The sequence below is a fragment of the Scyliorhinus canicula genome, chromosome 11, assembly GCF_902713615.1.
Source record: "Scyliorhinus canicula chromosome 11, sScyCan1.1, whole genome shotgun sequence".
NCBI classification, from domain to species: domain Eukaryota; kingdom Metazoa; phylum Chordata; class Chondrichthyes; order Carcharhiniformes; family Scyliorhinidae; genus Scyliorhinus; species Scyliorhinus canicula.
In genome coordinates this window covers 17223979-17244704 of record NC_052156.1, presented here as the reverse complement: position 1 = coordinate 17244704, position 20726 = coordinate 17223979, and the positions used below count along the sequence as shown (strand labels likewise).

Genomic DNA, 20726 nt, shown 5'->3' with positions numbered 1-20726 from the left:
CAGCAATCAAGCTGCACTCTTTTCCCATCATCTGCTGCACACTGCTCTTCCCCACCACTACCGCACTCCATGCCACCATTAGTTATCATACAGCTGCCCTTCGAGATTCTTTTTGCAAAATCCTTCTTTAAAAGGTATTTATGGTAGGCCCGAATCTCTCTTTTGGCATACATTCTTCCTCTTTTAGATCACCATGGGTTGGTTTGTTGTATGTAAGGCACTAAGTACATTTGTGAATGACTATACAAGTGTAGTTAACATGCATTTGTTGCATTAAAGGCACTGAGATAACTGTGATGTCCAAATTGCAGCTTTGCACTTACTAATAGAACACCATATTCTGCCTGTATGAGATGACTTATTACCGTAATTAAATGACAAATCTGAGTAATCATTGGAGTAGTTTGTTTCCTGGGTCCATTGTATCACCTGTTGACAATTTGCTGTTCGCTGGATGATGTGAACACTTTTCACTATTAAAAATTTTAATTTTCTGGAATCATAGAATGTCTATACTATGGGAGGAGACCATTCAGCCCATCAAAAACACACTGAACCTCTGAAAGAGCACCCTACCCAGACCCACTCCCCGACCCTATCTGCGTAACCCCACTTTGGGACAGTGGGAGGAAACCTGAGAATCCAGAGGAAACCCACGCAGATATGTGGGTGGGGAGGAGGGGGGAGGGGGGGGGGGCTAGCCACCGTGTCACCCTTATTTATTGGGCATTAAATAATATTGTAAACCTCTTGCGTCACTTGGCAATTAACCTCTTCCAAAAGTTTTAATAGTATTAATGCAACGTAGTACACAATTGAGAAATGCAAACTTTTTATGTTTGGCACTCCAGTTGCTGTACAGGTTGCTGGCAGCTACTGCGCATTGAGTGGGTAAAGGGTAGCATTTGATGTGTGGCTGGTGCTCAATGGTTAGCGTATGATTCAGTGTCATCTGTGTTGCACTTTGGATGAAAGGGATTGACTTACTCTCTCCCATCTGGTATTATTTAGCTTGCTTTAGTTTAACAGATTCTGAGACCAGCACTTCTCTTCATGGCAGAGAATAACTTTTGTGTGTCAGTTCCTGCATTGACACCAAGGACTTTTTGCCAAGCACAGTTAGCAGTCATATGGGTGATCACCACATGTTCCTGTTTGAGAAGAAACTTAGTATATTTGTGTTTTTAATGTCCTGTGGCGCACAGCCTCTCCTGCTGAGTGGTCTGTTTGGAAGATGTGGGAGCATATTCGATGGTAACTTTCCAAAGGGAATTGGATAAATATCAAAAATGAAATTGATTTAGAGCTTTGGAGAAAGCGATAGGGGAGTTGGATCTAGGATAGCTCTTTTAAAGAGCTGGTACAATCATGATGGGCTGAATGGGTCTATGCATATTGCTGATGGTGATTTGGCCATTGGGGCAACATATTCGGATATCATGGTCTGAGACACCTGGAAAATGTTTCCTGAAACTACTGCCTCTTGAAGAGTTCTCAGTCAGGCATTTGTATTTTTTTCATAGTGTTCTCAAATTCCACATTCCATTAATTGGACGAAAGAGAAGGATTTCTTCCCTCCCAACCCTGTACTCTGGTTTGCCGAGGAACACTCCAGGGTGCCTGTTTTTATTTTCTTTCATGGGATGTAGACTCCGCTGGAAGACTGATAGTGGTTGCCCATCCTTAATTGCCTTTGAACTAAGTGGCTTGCTAGGCCATTTCAGAGGGCCATGAAGTGGAGATGCCGACGTTGGACTGGGGTGAGCACAGTAAGAAGTCTTACAACACCAGGTTAAAATCCAACAGGTTTGTTTCAAACACTAGCTTCCGGAGCACTGCTCCTTCCTCAGGTGAATGAGGGCAGTTAAGAGTCAACCACATTGCTATGGATCTGCAGTCACATGTAGGTCAGACCAGGTCAGGGTGGCAGATTTCCTGCCCTGAAGGACATGTGAAGCAAACGGGTTTTTACAACTATTGATTAGTTTTATGATCATCATCTGCCGTGGTGGGATTTGAACCAGTGATCCCAGCGCATGAGCCAGCGCCTCTTGCCCAGTAATGTTACCATTACGGCATCATGTCCCCATGTTTCACACATGATGAATCCATGTGAGTACTTTTTTTTTTTCTTTTTAAATTTTTTACAGTGCCCAATTAATTTTTTCCAATTAAGGGGCAATTTAGCGTGGCCAATCCACCTAGCCTGCTCATCTTTTGGGTCGTGGGGGCGAAACCCACGCAAACAGTGGAAGAATGTGCAAACTCCACACGGACAGTGACCCAGAGCCGGGATTGAACCTGGGACCTTGGCGCCGTGAGGCAGCTGTGCTAACCACTGTGCCACCGTGCTGCCCCTCGTGTGAGTACTTTTAACTGAGTGTGTTGTCAGGCTGCTTGACCATTGGAGCTTCAGAACGGAGTCTGGTTCCTTGTTCATCTGATGCCCACATATGTTTTCCAGCTAGTGTTGCTGGTTAACATTCAAGAGTAGGAACTCGAGTTGATTTTATTTTTGCTCCCAAGGTATTGGTATTGCTGCCAAGTTGAAACATGGCGTGCATCAAGCATTCAGCCTCAATAGTCTTAGCATCAGGTGATGCAATAACGCACTGGTCCATGGATTGAGAGTGCATTCCCTCCATCTTTTTCTCTTGTGCTGTTTAGCTAACATCTCCCTTTCTAAAGTTTTGGGATTCCATACACAGTCACTCATTGATATGAAGAAGGCAGAAAAATAAATCTTCTGGTAGAAAGGGAAGAAGATGTGCAATTCTTCATCACAGAACAGGATGGGCAACCTGCTCTCAGGCTTTTTTCAGTTGTCACTTTATTCATGGTTGCTAGGATAATGTCTCTCTTTTTCCTGCTACCCCCCTTCTGTCAACATCCTGCCAAAAAGTCATCTTAAGGGAATGCATCTAGATGTGAATGTCATGTGTGCATTTAAAAGCTGCCTGCACCCAGGCTTTTTCAATTATCACCACCTATTGGTTGCCAGACGAGTCTCTCCCTTTCTTCCCACAGCCTCCCAAAAAGATCTTCTCTTCTCGGAATGTATCTTAACAGGAATGCCGTATGTGGGAACAAAAAGACTGACCTTCATTCACCTACCATACAACGCTAATGCAATCTTCATTCTCTTCTTCGTTGAGTATTGTTGCAATCGGCAAAAATCTAATCCTGATCACGTTTTATGGCTTCCAGAATTGATCTCATCGATTTGAAATATTTAATTTACATATTACAAACGCCTACCTCCAACATGTTTGGCCAGATATCCCGACAGTGTTTCAACTGGCATTTGAAGCTTCCATTGCTTCCAACGTTTGACTGAAATTGCAAAATACCTTGTGTCACTGATCCCGATTGGTATGAAGTCCAGTCTCTGCTTAGTCTGGTGTGCGCTTTGCCTAAGGCATTCAAGACTCAAGATCCACAAGCAAATACTGTTAAAGGAATCAATCCACAGCCAGGATGGTTATCTATAATTAAGGGCTTAACCCACAAGTATCTTCAGAATTGTGTGTCTGAGCATGTGCAGTGACTTTCTCTCCAGGCAGGAGGATCAGCTCTGAAGTATCTTTGTTTAGTTCAGGCAATCTGGTAACACGGTGATCAATACTGGCTCCAAAAGATGAGATTTTGCACAGATAGTACAGCAGCTGCCTGTTTTGTACTCTGATTCTATCTCGCTTCTTCTCTCCCAATAGGCGTCATGTCAGTGTGCTGAAGTGTTTTATTGGGTAGGCGGGTTTCCTGCGATTGCTCCTGAATGGTCCATGTCAGGTTCTGCAACAAGTTCAAGTGAAAATCTCAACTTTTTAAATATTCTTTTCATTGCTTATGTATCTTAAATCTCCTAAAAGTTGGGTCAGAGGGTAAATGCAGCAAAGGGAAGCTTTTTTGTTTCAGTGCCAGTTTTTGTACCAGCTTCCCAGTGCTACTCCACCCCCATTTCCACTCACAGTGCTATTTTTCTGAAACAGACCAGACACATTCCTTGTGAATTTAATAGCAGCCCTTAAAACCGATGGGGGAAAAAATTGATTCCTTATGTTAGTGAGACAAGGTTTGTTGACAGGCTTGTGGTGCTAGCTCTAGATGATATCAAATGAGCTCTCTGGTGTTGACTGCAGTTTGTCAGGACACGAGCACCTTGAGCTTATCTATCCAAAAAGAACAACCCGGGATTTGCTTTTACCCAGTTGGTTTATTTGCAAATCAAAGCCTTTGCTTTCATTCTCCTACTTGGGGTACCACTTCAGATAATTATTCTTGTGTGAAGTAGATCTTCCTTATACCTGTATCGCATTGATATTGCATCAGTTCAGTTTATGTGCCCCACTTATTTGTTTGCTTTGAATTATGTGCTGGTCGTGCTTATTTGTCACAATTCATATCGCTCACAATCTATAACACCGCCTCTCAGCTATTTCATTTAAATTCTTAAGAACCTAACTTCCTCCAGTTTTCCTCATGCTTCACTCAGCTGGATGATGGGGATGAGCCTTGTAGCTGTCTGTATACTGCCAGTGCAGTGTCATTTTTTCCTCACTTCTGTCTTCAAGACTAAAACTGGCAACAGCACTAAGTTGTGGTTTTGAGAAGCACCAGCCGAGCCCTTTGACCAGATCATCTGCAAAGCCTTGGGGACTGGATAATTGTGTGTGGTACTCTGAAATGTAAAAGTGGAGTATCCTCGGAGTTCCTGCCGTGCACCTGAAATTAAACTGCAGAAATGGAACTCATTGACGAGCCCAAACCTGTTGATAACATATGGATGTAGATAGAAATATATCCTTGTGTGTACTTATGGTGAGCAGCTGCTCCAATGTGTAAAACTGCATGAGTTATTTTCTCTCTTCTGAAGCACAAATGGGTGCTAAATGAGACATTGCATGAAGACCCAAGTGGAAACTGACCTGGCTATGTTTACACTGGGGGGGAGCCAAAGGGTTCGGAGCAAAAGGTTAAGACTCCATCTCATATCAGCTGTACGTTCCCAGTTGTATCTAGTTAAACAGGTGAGGCACTGATTCTAACCATGCCTTTCTTTCAATGCAGGGGCTAATGAGTATGATGCGGCTGCAGGCTATATCCAGACCAAATTTGAAGACCTAAATAAACGGAAGGATACCAAGGAGATCTACACACACTTCACATGTGCCACCGACACAAAGAACGTGCAGTTTGTATTTGATGCAGTCACTGACGTCATCATCAAGAATAACCTGAAGGATTGCGGCCTCTTCTAAGAACAGATGTGTGGAGATGATGGTAGGTATATGTGTCAGCTCATGTTGGGCATCTCCCTCAGTAAACTTCATTTCCAAAAAGGAAACGATTACACAATCTACAATTTACTTCAACTTCCTTTTGTTCCGTCAAATGCGTTTGAAGATACGTAAGAGATTTAGTTTGTCTGATTTGTATCCAACAGTGCTACCGAGCTGAATTAATCTACATATAGTTTAAATCATTGTCACTGAAAAACTGCAGAGCGATGATTTTAATTGACTGTTCAACTCCATTGCACTGCTGAGCTCAGCAACAAATGCCAAGTAGTTCTTTCAGAGTAATTAATTCTCACTGTTTAAACAGCAAAGAAAAATTGGAACACTTGCACAGTTGCGCAAAGGAAGATCCAAGTTTATTTTAATTTTATAAGCTGTGCTCTAGGTTGAGTGTTTGAGAGGCTTGGTGCTCGCTCAATTCTGCTCTTTATTAAATGAATCTGATGCACCTAACCAAGATGACCATTTGTTTAAACATTTTCTAAAGTTCTGAGGTGGGATATTTTTGCAGTGAATTGATTGCCTGAATTCACTGGCCTGAAAGTGAAACCAATTTGGCAGTTTATCAATGGTGATGAGTTACTTGTGTCAGCAGGATTGGATTAGATTTATTTATTGTCATGTATGCCGAGGTACAGTGAAAAGTATTTTTCTGCGAGCAGCTCAGCAGATCATTAAGTACATGGGAAGAAAAGGGAATAAAAGAAAATACATAGGGCAACACAACATATACAATGTAACCACATAAGCACTGGCATCGGATGAAGCATACAGGGTGTAGTGTTAATGAGGTCAGTCCATAAGAGGGTCGTTTAGGAGTCTGGTGACAGTGGAGAAGAAGCTGTTTTTGAGTCTGTTTGTACGTGTTCTCAGACTTCTGTATCTCCTGCCCGATGGAAGAAGTTGGAAGAGTGAGTAAGCTGAGTGGGAGGGATCTTTGATTATGCTGCCCGCTTTCCCCAGGCAGCGGGAGGTGTAGATGGAGTCAATGGATGGGAGGCAGGTTCATGTGATGGACTGGGCGGTGTTCACGACTCTCTGAAGTTTCTTGCAGTCCTGGGCCGAGCAGTTGCCATACCAGGCTGTGATGCAGCCCGATAGGATGCTTTCTATGGTGCATCTGTAAAAGTTGGTACGGGTTAATGTGGACAGCTGTTGTGCTTTCTTGGTGGTAGCGTCGACGTGGGTGGATCAGGACAGATTTTTGGAGGTGTGCACCCCTAGGAATTTGAAACGGCTAACCATCTCCACCTCGGCTCTGTTGATGCTGACAGGGGTCTGTACAGTACTTTGCTTCCTGAAGTCAATGACCAGCTCTTTAGTTTTGCGGGCATTGAGGGAGAGATTGTTGTCGCTACACCACTCCACTAGGTTCTCTATCTCCCTTCTGTATTCTGACTCATCGTTATTCGAGATCCGGCCCACTATGGTCGTATCGTCAGCAAGCTTGTAGATGGAGTTAGAACCAAGTTTTGTCACGCAGTCGTGTGTGTACAGGGAGTAGAGTAGGGGGCTAAGTACGCAGATACCTAGTCAATCATGGAAACATAGAAAAGGGAGCAGGAATAGGTCATTCGATGATTTGAGTCTGCTTCACCATTCGATATGACCATGGCTAATTATTTCAAGACCATACTCCCGCACTCTCTCCATACCACCTGATGCCGTTGGAGTCTAGAAATATATCTAATTCCTCAAATATATTAGTGACTTGGCCTCCGCAGCCTTCTGTGGTAGCGAATTCCACGAAGAGGTTTCTACTCATCTCAGTCCTAAATGGCCTACCCCATATCCTGAAACTGTAACCCATTGTTCTCGACCCCCCCCCCCCCCCCAGCAGAGGAAACAAACATCCCTGCATTGTCTGTCCAATCCTGTCATAATTTTATACGTTTGAATTGAATCCACTCTCATTCTTCTAAACTCCAGCGAATACTGGAATCAATCCAGTCTCTCCTCATACGGCAATCCTGCAACCCAGCAATCCACTTGTAATCAGAGAAACCCTAGCCAAAATGAAGGGGAGGAAGAAGAAGGGCAATTTCAATGATTTAAAACTACTTGAGCTGCAAGTGCTAACCGAAAAGACATAATAACTGGCGGGCAAATATAAATTAAAAGTTGAGATGAAGCTTCAGGGCAGGACAGTGTGATAGGTCTGAGGTGCTACAATCCAAATTGCATTGGTGTTCACAAAACCGCAGTAATTGGCAGGCAATATGTTGCTCCTGAAGTGGTGATAATGCAGCACCAATCCAATAGTGTTTTTTTGTCGGTTTGAGTCCTTGCCCATTAAGGCTATTGTTTCTTTGGTGGTTGGTGGGATAGTGTGGGTGTTGATAGGAGGTAAATATAAGCATGTTCAAACCTGTCACGGTTCAATCACTGAAAAGGATCATTCTTCCAAATGGCCTTGTCCTGGCATCATGATAAGAGAAAGAAAACAGGTACTGCTTTCTTGGCAGGGGCAATATTTTAAGAGTGATGGCGAACAATTCATTATTTGTTCATAGGCATTGCTGGCAAGGCTAGCATTGATTGGCCATCCCTAATTGCTCTGGAGATTTTATTCTCCAGTTTGCAGGAGTTACTCTATTATATAGTCCCCTGTAACATCTACTCTTGTCTCACAAGAGTTTCAAGTGACTTTGGCCCAGAGGAGGTGGAGGAAAGACCTAGAAGTGTAAAAAATTGAGGGATCTAGATAGAGCAGATGAGAAGACCCCGATCCCCTTGTGTGAGGGATTACCGGGGGCAAAGACTTAGAATAAGGCATGAGGTCTAGAGGGAATCAAAGTTCCAGTTTTCCACCCACAGTGTGATGTGAATTTGAAATTGGCTGCCTAAAATATGGTAGAGGCAGAAATTCTCAACATTTAAAAAGTACTTGCGGGTGGCACGGTGGCGCAATGGTTAGCACTGCTGCATCACAGCACTGAGGACCCGGGGTCAGTCCTGGCCTGGGTCACTAACTGTGTGGGGTTTGCACATCCTCTCACCCCCCACAGCTCACAGATGTGCAGGCTAGGTGGATTGGCCACGCTAAATTGCCCCTTAATTGGGGAAAAGAAAAATTGGGTACTCTAAATTTATATTTTAAAAATGTACTGTAGTAAACACGATAGTCAAATGGCCTCCTTCTGTGTTGCAAATTTCAATGATTTATATGACTAGAGGAAATCAGTTATTCCAATAATAGTGATTTAGAGAAGCAACATGCAGCATAAGAATGGATAGGTCTCCACCTGTTGCCTGGTATTCTTAAAAGTGATATTCTTTTAACCGTGGGCAGTCAGCCTGAGGTTTTGTGATTAAGGTTCAAAGCAGAGCCCTTATGGGAAGCTCCTCAAATGTGCTTTACTTTGGCATAGGTGAAAATTGCTTGCTGTACTGTCATGATGACCAAAAAACACCAGTGGCTGAGATATGGGCTTAACCTATCGGGGCTAAATGTTCCTTTCTGAATCCCATATGAGGGAATAGAACAATTTTGCATTAATGTAAATCATTGATGAAAAAAAACCTTATTAATGGAGAGACATTATCCTTAAATTGTGCCCTCTGATCATGATGTGACGGTCCTTGAAGTATTCTAGCATTGATAGAAATGGATCCTTCTGACAGTTAATGTCAGTGAATCCCATCATTTTCAGATTTTCCTTGTGATTAATTGAGAGACATGCTCTTGGAGAAACCAGTGTGCCAACATTATAGAGAAATGCCTCTTGTGCACAAATTGCTGATTACAGCAAGAATTCAGCATAACTGAACAGATTTGTTTATCTGGAGGGCAGGACGTTCTGCCTGATTTTGACAGACGGCAGCAAATGTTGGATGATCAGTGAAGCAATGCAGAGAAGAATGATAAAGATATCTTGGATAAGACACACTACCCAATGAAGAGGTGCTAGTAAAATCTGAGACGCAGTGTGTACTGGAAGGTACATATATTAACACACGGCCATGTTCTTTGCAGACAAAAACAACTTGTACACCCATCATGCCTGTTTTAGCTAAACAAAACAAACAAAAGAATAACAGCCATTCATCGACTCTAGTGGGCCTTGACCAATCAGGGTCAAACTACCTGGGTTAAATTTCAGTACTTGGGCAGTTAACTATTAAGTCACTTGGGGTAGAATTTAAGGAAAATGTCTCTCCATTAATAAGTTATTTTTCTTTCCATGGTTTACATTAATGCAAAATAGTTCTATTGCCTACAGATTCAAATTCTCCATGGCAAAATCTCTATCAATCAGAGTCTCCCGCCAACCAACCAGCACTTGTATATTATGAATTGTTGTATCCCCCTCGTATCGGTATTCTTGCGATTGATCTGATGAGTTCAAGATGAAAAGCTTCGACGTGTATCTTTCTGCAATACTCCAGTTCTGTACGACCAAACAACTATTTGTAGCTCAATATGCCGATGACACCAAGAAACGTAGGAAAGTATGTCACCGAGAGGATGTAAAGAACCTGCAAAAGATATAAACAGGTTGAGTAGCGAGGGAAGAAAATGGTAGATGGAGTATAATGTGGGAAAAGGTGAATTTGATCACTTTGGCACGAAGAATAGAGGAATAGTATACTATTCAAATTGGGAGAGATTGCAGGACGTGGTGGTACAGAGGGATCTGGATGTCCTGGTACATGAATCACAAAAGGGTTAGTATGAAGGTACAACAGATGATTAAGAAGGCAAGTGGAATATTGATGTTTATTGCAAGGGAAATGGAAAATAAAAATTGGAAAGTTTTACTGAAGCTGCAGAGGGCATTGGTGAGATCACATCTCACAGTTTTGGTTTCATTATTTTGGGGAAAAAAGGTATAATTGTATTCGAAGGTCCCCTGACATATTCCTAGGATGAAGGGGTTATACTATAAGAAGGTTGAGCAGGTTGGACCTATAACCATTGGCGTTTCGAAAAATGTTTGGTGATCTTATTGAAATGTAAGATCCTGAGGGGACCCGATGAGATAAATATCAGAAGGATGTTTCAATTTGTTACGGATACCTGGTCAGCTCTCAGCAAGGGCTAAGATACTGGACCAGACCCATAACGGTAAGTTTTAATTTTAAAAAAAAAATCATTTATGAGATGTGGGTGTCACTGATTAGGTCAGCATTTATTGCCCATACCTCGTTGCCCTTCAGAAAGTGGTGATCAGTTGCCTTCTTGAACCGCTGCAGTCCTTGAGGTGTGCTGTTAGGCAGGGAGTTCCAGGATGTTGCCCCAGCGACAGTGAAGGAGCGGCGATATATTTCCAATTCAGGGTGGTGAGTGCTTTGGAGGGATAGAGGATTGGTTAGCTAACAGAAACCAAAGAGTGGGGATAAATGGGTGTTTTTCAGGTTGGCGATCAGTGGCTAGTGGTGTGCCCAGGGATCAGTGATGGGATCGCAATTGTTTACAATTTACATAGATGATTTTGAGTTGGGGACTAATTGTTATGTGTCAAAAGTTCGCAAATGGCACTAAGAGGAGTAGTCGAGCAAAGTGTGCAGGGGACACAAAGTCTGTGGAGGTAGTTTTAGTGTGTGGACAAGGGTCTGGCAAATGGATGTGGACAAGGATCTGGCAAATGGAGTACAATGTTGGTAAATGCGAGGTCATCCATTTTGGTAGGAATAACTGCAAAATGGACTGTTACTTAAATGGTAAAGGAATTCCATCATGTTGCTGTGCAGACGAACCTGGGTGTCCTTGTGCACGAATCGCAAAAAGTTGGTTTGCAGGTGCAGCAGGTAATTGAGTAGGCAAATGGAATTTTGTCCATCATTGCTCGAGGGATGGAGTTTAAAAACAGGGAGGTTACGTTGCAGCTGTAAAGGGTGGTGGTGAGGCCACACCTGGAGTACAGTTTACAGTTTTGGTCTCCTTAATTGGGAATGAATGTACCGGCACTGGAGGGGGTGCAGAAGAGATTCACTAGGTTGATTTCGGAGTTGTGAGGATTGGTTTATGAGGAGAGACTGAGTAGACTGGGACTATACTCACTGGAATTTAGAAGAATGAGGGGAGGATCTTATAGAAACAGATAAAATCATGAAGGGAATAGATAAGGTAGAAGCAGGGAGGTTGTTTCCACTGACGGGTGAAACTAGAGCGAGGGAGCATAGCCTCAAAATAAGGGGGAGCAGATTTAGGGCTGAGTTGAGGAGGAACCTCTTCACCCAAAGGGTTGTGAATCTATAGAATTCTCTGCCCAGTGAACCAGTTAAGGCTACCTTGTTGAATGTTTTTATGGCAAAAATAGTTAGATTTTTGAACAGTAAAGGATGTAAGGGTTATGGTGAGCGGGCGGGTAAATGGAGCTGAGTCCACAAAAAGATCAGCCATGATATTTAATGGCAGAGCAAGAGAGGGGCCAGGTGGCCTATTCCTGCTCCTAGTTTTTAATATTCCTGTGATCTATGTGGCTTTTCAAATCCTTCTACTCACCTGTTCCAAACAGGATGCTCCCTCTCGTGCTTGCTCCCGCTCACCCTTCCAACAAAGGTTCTCTCCTGGGATGCCCAGACATCATTATCTTGGCTGTCTGATTTCCCACTCCCGTTTATACGAAAGAACCGAGCCATGCTATTGATATGCAACTAACCTCCCATTTACAGACAAGAGAGGCCATCCGACTCTGTAATGGTCTAATTGCTGGTCAAGCAAGTGTGTCCTGAAGGACAGTAGATCACGAGTGAATTATCCTGGCTGAACAGGGGCATCCTATGTATTCCCACTTAAGGGTTTAAGTCTGAATGAGACGATATAACTCAGGCCAGGTGTGGCTGTACCCCTCTGACTCCATGCTAGCAGTTTTTCCTCAGTCTGTTAACCCCTAAATTGCCTACTACATCTTTGCTCCTATTTCTGGGTCCAAGTTCGTAATATCTCCCTCTCGTAACACACTTGCCGGGGCAACTAGAACTGGGGAACACAGTTTAGGAATAAGAGGTCTCTTTTTTTAAGATTGACATGCGGAGAAATATTTTCTGGGAGGGTTGTTAGTCTGCGGAATTCTCTTCCTCAGAAAGCAGCGAAGACTGAGTCATTAAGTTTATTCAAGACTGAGTTGGACAGATTTTTAATGGCCAAGGGTTATGGGGGGGGGGGGGTACCACAGTACAGTGGAGTTGAGAGTACGGTCAGATCAACCATGAGCTTATAGAATGGTGGAGAAGGTTCAAAGAGCAGGATGGCCTACTTCTGTTCCTATTAAAATTTAAGATAACAATGAATTAAAGAGGAAATTAGACAAAATGAACCACGTGTGAAGGATAAAATATGGAAGTCTATGCCACGGGCAGCTGTAGCAATAGAGTTCATAAACTTCACAAAAACCAATTGAATAGAGGAATTTTAACGGATATGGAGGATAGAAGGCAGAATGAGTAGGATAATGGGATTTTGGGTAGTTTAAAGGGGTAAAAATCACCACAGGCTCTGCACCAGTTTCTGTGTTGTAACATTTTAGTTCTGTTCTATCATTTCAGAAACTAGAAAAAGACAGATTTTCTTACCAGTAGTAAATTACCTACACATAACATCCATTTACAGAGCTGTGCACATGATTAACCTTGGGTCTTAATAAATTATAATAGTTAAAAGTAGACACTACTACTGAGTGAGAGGGACATACAAACGGTGTTAATTTTGGGGGGGGGGGGGGGGGGGGGGGGGGGAGTGTCTGAATTGATACATTTAGGAGAGAAGGAGCCTCTCATTGGGGTAATGATGTGGGCAGAGGTTGTCAATCATGAAAATCTTGGGGCAATCCAGTGCTCAGTTGATTTGCACAGTCAGGAAAATCCCTGGTTTGTTCCCGGAATGAACTGATTTTAAAAACTATATTTATTTGTTGCTTTATCATGGAAGTTGTACATCGCTGGCCAGGCCAACATTTGTTGCCCATCCCTAAAGAACCATGATAAGGTGACGGTGAGGTGATTTTGTTGACTTTTGCCAGAACAACAATAGAGAAAGCCGCAAGCATCTCTGGGATAAAGGGGAGAAGTCACCCAGACTCCCAATCTGGATCACTTTCCTGAATTGTAGTCTTTGTAGCTCAATTGGATGAGTTGAAGTCACTTTTGATGCATCAGAATGCTTGCTGATTAGTGGAGAACCTTTTATGGTGGAAAGTATGAATACTGCTGTCAAACTTCAAATCCAATCACTGCAGCAACCTGCCTGAAACTGCATTTCTGCAAAGCTATCATTTTTTAAATCGCTATTTGCATGTGGTTTTGATACCTTCTACTTCTTTTGTATTTGCGCCAAATATTTCTGAATAACGATTTCCCAATTCATTTAATTTTCATTTTAATAGTAAGTCATCTCAACAATAATCTTATTTGAACAGCATTTATATCTTAAAACCTGAAATGTTGAACACACTTCAAAATGTAGCTTTCCTTAGAGTAAAAATTCGTACTTCCCACTATTGCATACTTTTATTCATATCCAATGAAGAAAATCTTATTTATTTGGAGCAATGATGCAAAACCTTGCGCTTGGCATAGTGACTTAGGGATTTATCTTACTAACTGATGCAGGGAGATATTAAATGTTCTGTGCAAGATATTCTGAAGGTATTTGCACTTTACTTTGTCCAGCACACATGACACCTTAAGCCTGTGGCTCTTTTCTTATTGTCTCTAAATTATTAGGAAGATGTGATTTTCATCCCGTGGGGCCGTAAAGGTTTGAATCTAATTTCCGCATCTTTGATATATTGTGTCACATTCCTTCCACAGGAATAAGAAATGAAACTCTACACTGATGCTAGGGGTATTATGTATGCAATAAAACAGCTATGCAGCTCTTTGCATTTACTTTTTCTTTGTTTTGTTCCAGAGTTACTTGAACTGCTCAATGCAGAGGATCCCAGAGGAAGGACTGCACCAATAAAATCAGCTTTCTGCTTTTAACTGCTTTTTACAAGAGACTTAAGACCGTCAATGCATTGCCAACTTTCCCAATCTTTTTATCCCCTGATGATGCAGAATTTTTACTATTTAATTAATTTTATTTTTTACGAATATGCCTTGTTTTGGAAGAGCGCAGATGTCCTTGAGCTCAGTTAGCAAGTGCTTTGCTAGGGTTAGCGGAACTCTCCATTTTATGGTTATGTCAGGCATGGATGCCTTTTTTAAAAAAACTTTTGGTTGTCTAAAGCATGTAAGAAGTTATAAGTGTGATTATTTTCCAAACAAAAACACAGCAGCTTAGCAAAAACTGGTCTTTGCACCAATCTGCTGGTTTCCCTGCTGGCAAAAAAAAGTTGTTCCTTTTGTGTGTGAGAGAGTTTGTCAGCCAAGTTGCATGTAAAACATAGATGTTTCCTAGTCTTTCCATTTGCACAACCAGCATACATTCCTAACAGATTTTAATAGTTTTTATAGGTTGCTTGAGAAAGGCTTTATTAGCTCCTAAGCTGCAAATTCATTTAACATATTTAAAATGTAAGTAATCGACAATGTACTGAAATGAATTTTGCTGCAGTAAGTTTTGTGCCTTGAATATAACTTTGTTTACAACTGTAACTGAGTTCTGCTTTAAATTTAATGGTTAAGTTTTCCTTTCCCCTTAATTTCTGATGAAAATGGTTATTTTTGGCATTTCCAAGCGAGAGATACTATAATCTGTGGCGGGGACCAGCTTGACAATAGTCTATTCACTTTACTCAAAAGGAGACATTCTGCCCAAAATAATGTTTCTTCCTGTTTGCAGCATTAACTCTTCAAGTACTAACTGGGATTGTGCCGCATCTTCTGGGCCTGAATTTTTAATCCACCAGGATTTCTTCTATATATTTTTCAGTCCCCTTTTTATCGCAAAAAGATATTCCTCCCCCCTCCCCCAACTTCTACCAGTATCTCCCTTTTATCCATCCCCCAAATGGACAGTATTGGGTTGTTGCCTGTGTTATAGAATGGTTACAGCATCCATCAGACATCTTATTTGTGTCTTTATAGACCCTGTAAACTTGTTCCCTAATTGTGGGAATGGAGTTTTTGCTAAATCTTAATGAAGCTTAAATCCATTGAGAATATCTTGCAAATTGGTGTAATATCTCTTTGCTCTTTGCATCAGTCTTGCCTGTCTTGAACTGTGTCCGAATGTAGGTAGAATTGATAGCTTCAGTTATAGCATTCCGTCTAGTAACTGATGAGAAGAACAGAGCAACCAAACTGAAGTTGAGTAGGTATGAATGGCACGTAACACTATAAACATCAACTAAGAAAGCTGCATTCCTGCCTTCTGACTAGTGCTTAACCATTACCTAAAACTCCATAGTGAATTACTAATGAAAGCATCACATCAAAATTCTTCTGCTCATCTAAGAATCTTCACCCAGGCAGCCACATCTGTCAGTAAGCACTAGACACAGATACTTGTGACGCTCCAGACATTCAGATGTGTATCCTGCAGAGCAAAATCTGTATCACTTGCAGAGTATTCCAAATACAAGGACTGCTTCCAGGCATGGTACTGATTAATCTTATTTGTATTGGTAACAGTACTAACTTAGTTTGTGATGTTTGCTACAACTTGAATTTAAAGGGACATAGTGCATACACTTCACTTCTGTTTATCTGGTGTTTGACACCCTACTCACAGGTCTTTGAAGCTCTGTTCATTCTCATCATGTTCATTCGAACATATTTCCAATTTTCTGCAGACTGCATCAGAGCCAATTTAGGTTCAAGTAATTGGAAATGCAAACCAGAGAAGAAAAGGCCTGCGGTATAGTTGTAGTCATACCCAGTGGCTGAAAAGTTGAAGCTCAGAGCCATTTATTTTCCACATGAGTATCTATCTTGTCTGTTTTATTTAGTAACTTCCTGTGCTCTCTTTGCTTAGAACAGGATGTGTAATTAAAAATACTTAGACTAAGCAGGTCATCAGGATTGTTGAAGCAGATTGATGAACAGGTTAATGGTTTTCTGTGGGCTTTTGTTTTCTTTGCAGTAGCTAGATTCCATTCCATTTCATCTACACCGGTTTTTTAAAAATGCAATGCATCTTGTAGGTTGAGAGCACCAGTGGTGGCTTTTCAAGTTTCAACTTGTGTTTCTCAGGCAATTCTTCCTCTGTGCGAAGAACTTTGACCATTTATAGTCACTCAAATCATCAATTACAAGTGGACGTTAAGTGTATGACTTTTGTAAATTTGGAAGAGGGATTTGTCTTGGTTGCACTTGGATGTAATTAAGGTTTCTAGATTTTAAAAGATTCCAGTTTATTCTGCATCTTGTGTAACTCTCTGTAATATGTTTTATGTACAGTAACCCATTTAAGCACAAAGTTGAAACGGCTTGATGAGTTTTTTTTTTAAGAAAACCTGACATGAACCCCTGACACGGCAGCACTTTTAACATTCCGGATGTTAACCAAATGTTTCCAATTTACTTAGTTAGAAACCTAAAAATTTGAAATGTAAATCCAATTATGTACCACCTTTTAAATCCAATTGGAAAAATGGTGATTCCTCATCTTTGTTAACAACTGTTTGATTGGATGATACAGTTTGAGCAGCTAGTACATGGAGCATGAGTACGATTTGAACCCTGGTATCAGTGCCATAATCTCTGGGTGTTTTTGGAGGTGGGGGGGGGGGGGGGGACATGAACATTTGAGAAACTGAAGCATGTATAAGCAGGATGTTACAGACTCTTTCGGATATAGTAATTTCTGTTAAGCAATGCAACTTTGAACGGTAATTTAAATTGGGCGATTTCATTCGGTCAACAAAGAAAGACAAAAGTTGCCTGGACACACGCAATTCTTTAATTTGCTGAAAAATCTCTTTAAGCGCTTTGCAGTCTTTCTGTAATTAATTTTCGTGATTTTTCTTTTCTTCAGTGAAGTCATTCTTAAGCTTGCATCGTAAAGTAGATTCAGCAGAAGCTGTTCAGATAGGGAGGAGAAACTTTGTATTCTGAGAGTTTAAAAGTTCTAAATATATGAAGGAAGGTTCAAAACATTTAATAAAATATTTTGTTAATTTCATTTGTGCAAGCTTTTTCTGATACCCATGTGTTGGCTCAGATGATGTACAACCAGTTTACCTGGGAGTAAAATTAACCTTATTTTGTGGTGGGGGTGGGGGGAGGTATGGGAGGGTTGCTGTCTGACAATATTTGACTAGTTTTTATTGTCATTATATTGTTACTTACACACACCCACACCTCTCTTTAGTTTGTAATGAGGCCAGATGCATTGCAACCATGTATGTTTCTTACAATATGTTACCTGGTGTAAAAACAAGTAAAAGACCAAATTAATAAAATACTTTTTAGTAGGACCCCAGTGACTTTGTCTTGATTAATGTTGCTCTTCTAAACTATATCTTCCTGCTATAACCTGCCTCAATACTATTGGCTGGGAACTACATGTATTTTAGTTTATTGACAACTCAAAAATACAAATGAATCAGTAAAATGCATAGAAAACACAGTCATGAAAAGCAGTAATACGCCAAAAGCATTTAGAAGATACAAAATCCACCAGCTCTCAAGCCAGCACACCACCCCCTGTCCCCAACGGTAGCTCCATATCAGCGGAAAGGCGCCCAACGAGCAGCACAGACCACCGGAAAAGGACACACCGGTGCAGGGCACAGTTTGAGAGAGAGAGAGAGAGAACACACCTCAGCTCCCAAGAAGGCGCCACAGTTCAATCCAAAATGGTTCCTTTAAACAAGCCGCCAGCAAACCACCACTTCTCTTCTCTTCTCCCCCCCTCCACCCAACTCTCCCAATGGTAGCCCCACATCAGTGGAAAGGCACCCAGATGAGCAACGCAGACCAACGGAAAAGGAAACACCGATATGAGGCATTGCAAAGGGATTCTCCCTTTACAAAAACAAATACAGAGCAACCACATGAAACCCAACAAACAATTAAACACAAGTCAAAGTCACCAGCATTCAAGCCAGCGCACGCTCCCCTCCCCTGGCTCCAGCAGCAGCCCCACGTCGGTGAAGAGGTTTCCACAAGCAGCTCAGTTCACCAGAATGGGACAGGCAGTGCCTGGTTGAGGAGGGAGAGAGAACACCCCTCCCCCGCACTAGCAACAAGAAGGAATCCTCAACCTCCAGTGCACAGAAGCAGGAGGGCCGCAACTGGCGAGCACCCAGCGCAAATCCAAAATAACAATACACAACAAAAATAAAATAATAACCATACATTCCCCCCAACAGTAAAACACAACCAACATCAGTCCAAACAGCGCACACAGTCAATTGGGCCACTGCCCTACTGTTCTCACTGTCTCCAAACACCATCCAGTCCAAAGCTGCAAAAACGAGTCCATTCCACTCCTCTTCCAGACCAACTAAAATTGCTCCTCGCTCCACTTCAAGCTGATAAGCAAAAAGGCAGACATTGACAAATACAAGTCCCAGGCTTGGCAACTCCTTTCTCTCTCCTGCAAGCAACTGGCAAGATCAACAGGCTCTCCTCTCCCCCCATTCAACTGGTTGTGGCACCGTTCTGCCTTGCTGTAGTCCAGACTTCAAAGGCCAGAAAAGGCAACCAGCGCACAGAATAGCACACCAGGTTCAGAAGCAGGGTTACAGCCAAAAGCAGCAGGAGCTCAGAGACAGATTGCCCTCCTGCACTCTGAGTGTGAGCTACTCGGGGGGGGGGGGGGGGACTGTGACTGTGAGCTTCCCCAATGAGGTGGGCGGTGAAATAATTAGCAGTTTCACCTGCATAATAAGAGCTGGGCAGTGTGGTACCAGCCAGAGGAGTGAAACAGTGGTGAAGTACTACTGCTGCTGTGTATAATTGTAAAAAGTTATTTTCTTTTGACTCTACAAACTTGTGCTGAATTCTTCATGGCCCTCACAAAACTTCCTATTTAAGATGAGTCTTATGTTTGCCATGTCACACAATGTGCAATCTCTTCATCTGGAGAGCTGCAGGTGACTGCCGTGCCATTCTTCTGGGTCCAAGGATGTTTTCAGGAGTGACCCAAATGCATCCTTTACCTTAAGTTAAAAAATCAGCATTGATGTATGTAAAGACATTTCACTGAAACATTATTTAAGAATCCTAAGACACTCATGTACATCAAGCTTCAGATTCTGAATGTCCCATTATATTATCTTTGTATTATTGTTAATTTACGGGATGTGGGTGTTACTGGCTAGGCCAGCATTTATTGCCCATCCCTGGTTACCCTTCAGAAGATGGTGGTGAGCTGCCTCCTGAACCACTGCAGTCTCTGAGGTGTAGGTGCACCCACCGTGCAGTTAGAGCGGAAGTTCCAGGACTTTGGCACAGCAATAGTGGAAGAACGGTGATCTAATTTCCAAGTCGGGATGTGAGTGAGGAGAATCTCCAGGTGGTGGTGTTCCTGGTATCTGCTGCTCGACCTTTTAGGTGGTAACAGGTTTGGAAAGTGCTGCATAACTTGGTGAGTTCCTGCACCTTGCAGATGGTACACACGACTGCCACTGTGCAGGGAGAGAATGCTTATGGAAGGCGGACAATCAAACGGGCTGCTCTGTCCTGGGTGGTGTCGAGCATCTTGAGTGTTGGAGCTGCACTCATCCGGCAAGCGGAGACTATTCCATCACGCTCCTGACTTATGCTTTGTAGATGGTGGACAGGCTTTGGAATGTCAGAAGATGAAATACTCCATACAGGATACCGCAATACACGATAACACAGTGGTTAGCATTTTTGCTTCACAGCGCCAGGGTCCGATGTTCAATTCCCAGCTTGGGTCACCCTGTGCTGAGTCTGCATGTTCTCTCCATGTCTGCGTGGGTTTCTTCCGGGTGCTCCGGTTTCCTCCCACAAGTCCCGAAAGTCATGCTGTTAGGTGAATTGGGCATTCTGAATTCTCCCTCCATGTACTCAAACAGGTGCCGAAGTGTGGCGGCTAGGGGATTTTCACAGTAACTTCATTGCAGTGTTAATGTAAGCCTACTTGTGACAATAATAAAGATGATTTTTACTGCTCTGTATTTATATGGTGAGTCCAGTTCAATTTTTGGCCAATGGTAATCCCCCAAGATATAGATAATGGGGAACTCCGTGATGGTAATGATATTGAATGTCAAGGGGCAATGGTCTTCTGTCTTGGGGGGGGGGGGGGGGGGGTAGGCTTGGGATTCCCTCTTAAAATTTAGATTTTGGGGAACAACATAAATGGTTCCAATCTGAAAAGCACATCAGTGTTTGCTACAAAAAGGGGCTGCTGAATTTGGTTAGGGAGTCGATCTGTTTCAATGGACTTTTTAAGATCACCTCTATATACCGGAGGCAAAAAAAAACGTTGGACTTGATGCTGCTGCACATTCTTGAAACTGATCAGAGATTTTTCTGGGGCAAGGACACAAGTTATGTCATTGATTTATAATGGAACCTTTTATCCTATCTTTGCATTGAATTGTCCAAATGCTCGTCCACTCT

General features: G+C 42.3%; 1 protein-coding gene across 1 annotated transcript in view; it reads left to right on the top strand.

Moving 5' to 3' along the window:
* Positions 1-17605, top strand: part of gnai2a (guanine nucleotide binding protein (G protein), alpha inhibiting activity polypeptide 2a) — a 249281-nt gene extending 231676 nt beyond the window's left edge. Inside the window, exons 8-9 of the mRNA XM_038812350.1 lie at positions 5068-5280; positions 14152-17605. Of these exons, the coding sequence (XP_038668278.1) occupies positions 5068-5258 (191 nt within the window). The 3' untranslated portion in view covers positions 5259-5280; positions 14152-17605. The remainder of the gene's footprint in view (positions 1-5067; positions 5281-14151) is intronic.
* Positions 17606-20726: the final 3121 nt, after the last annotated feature.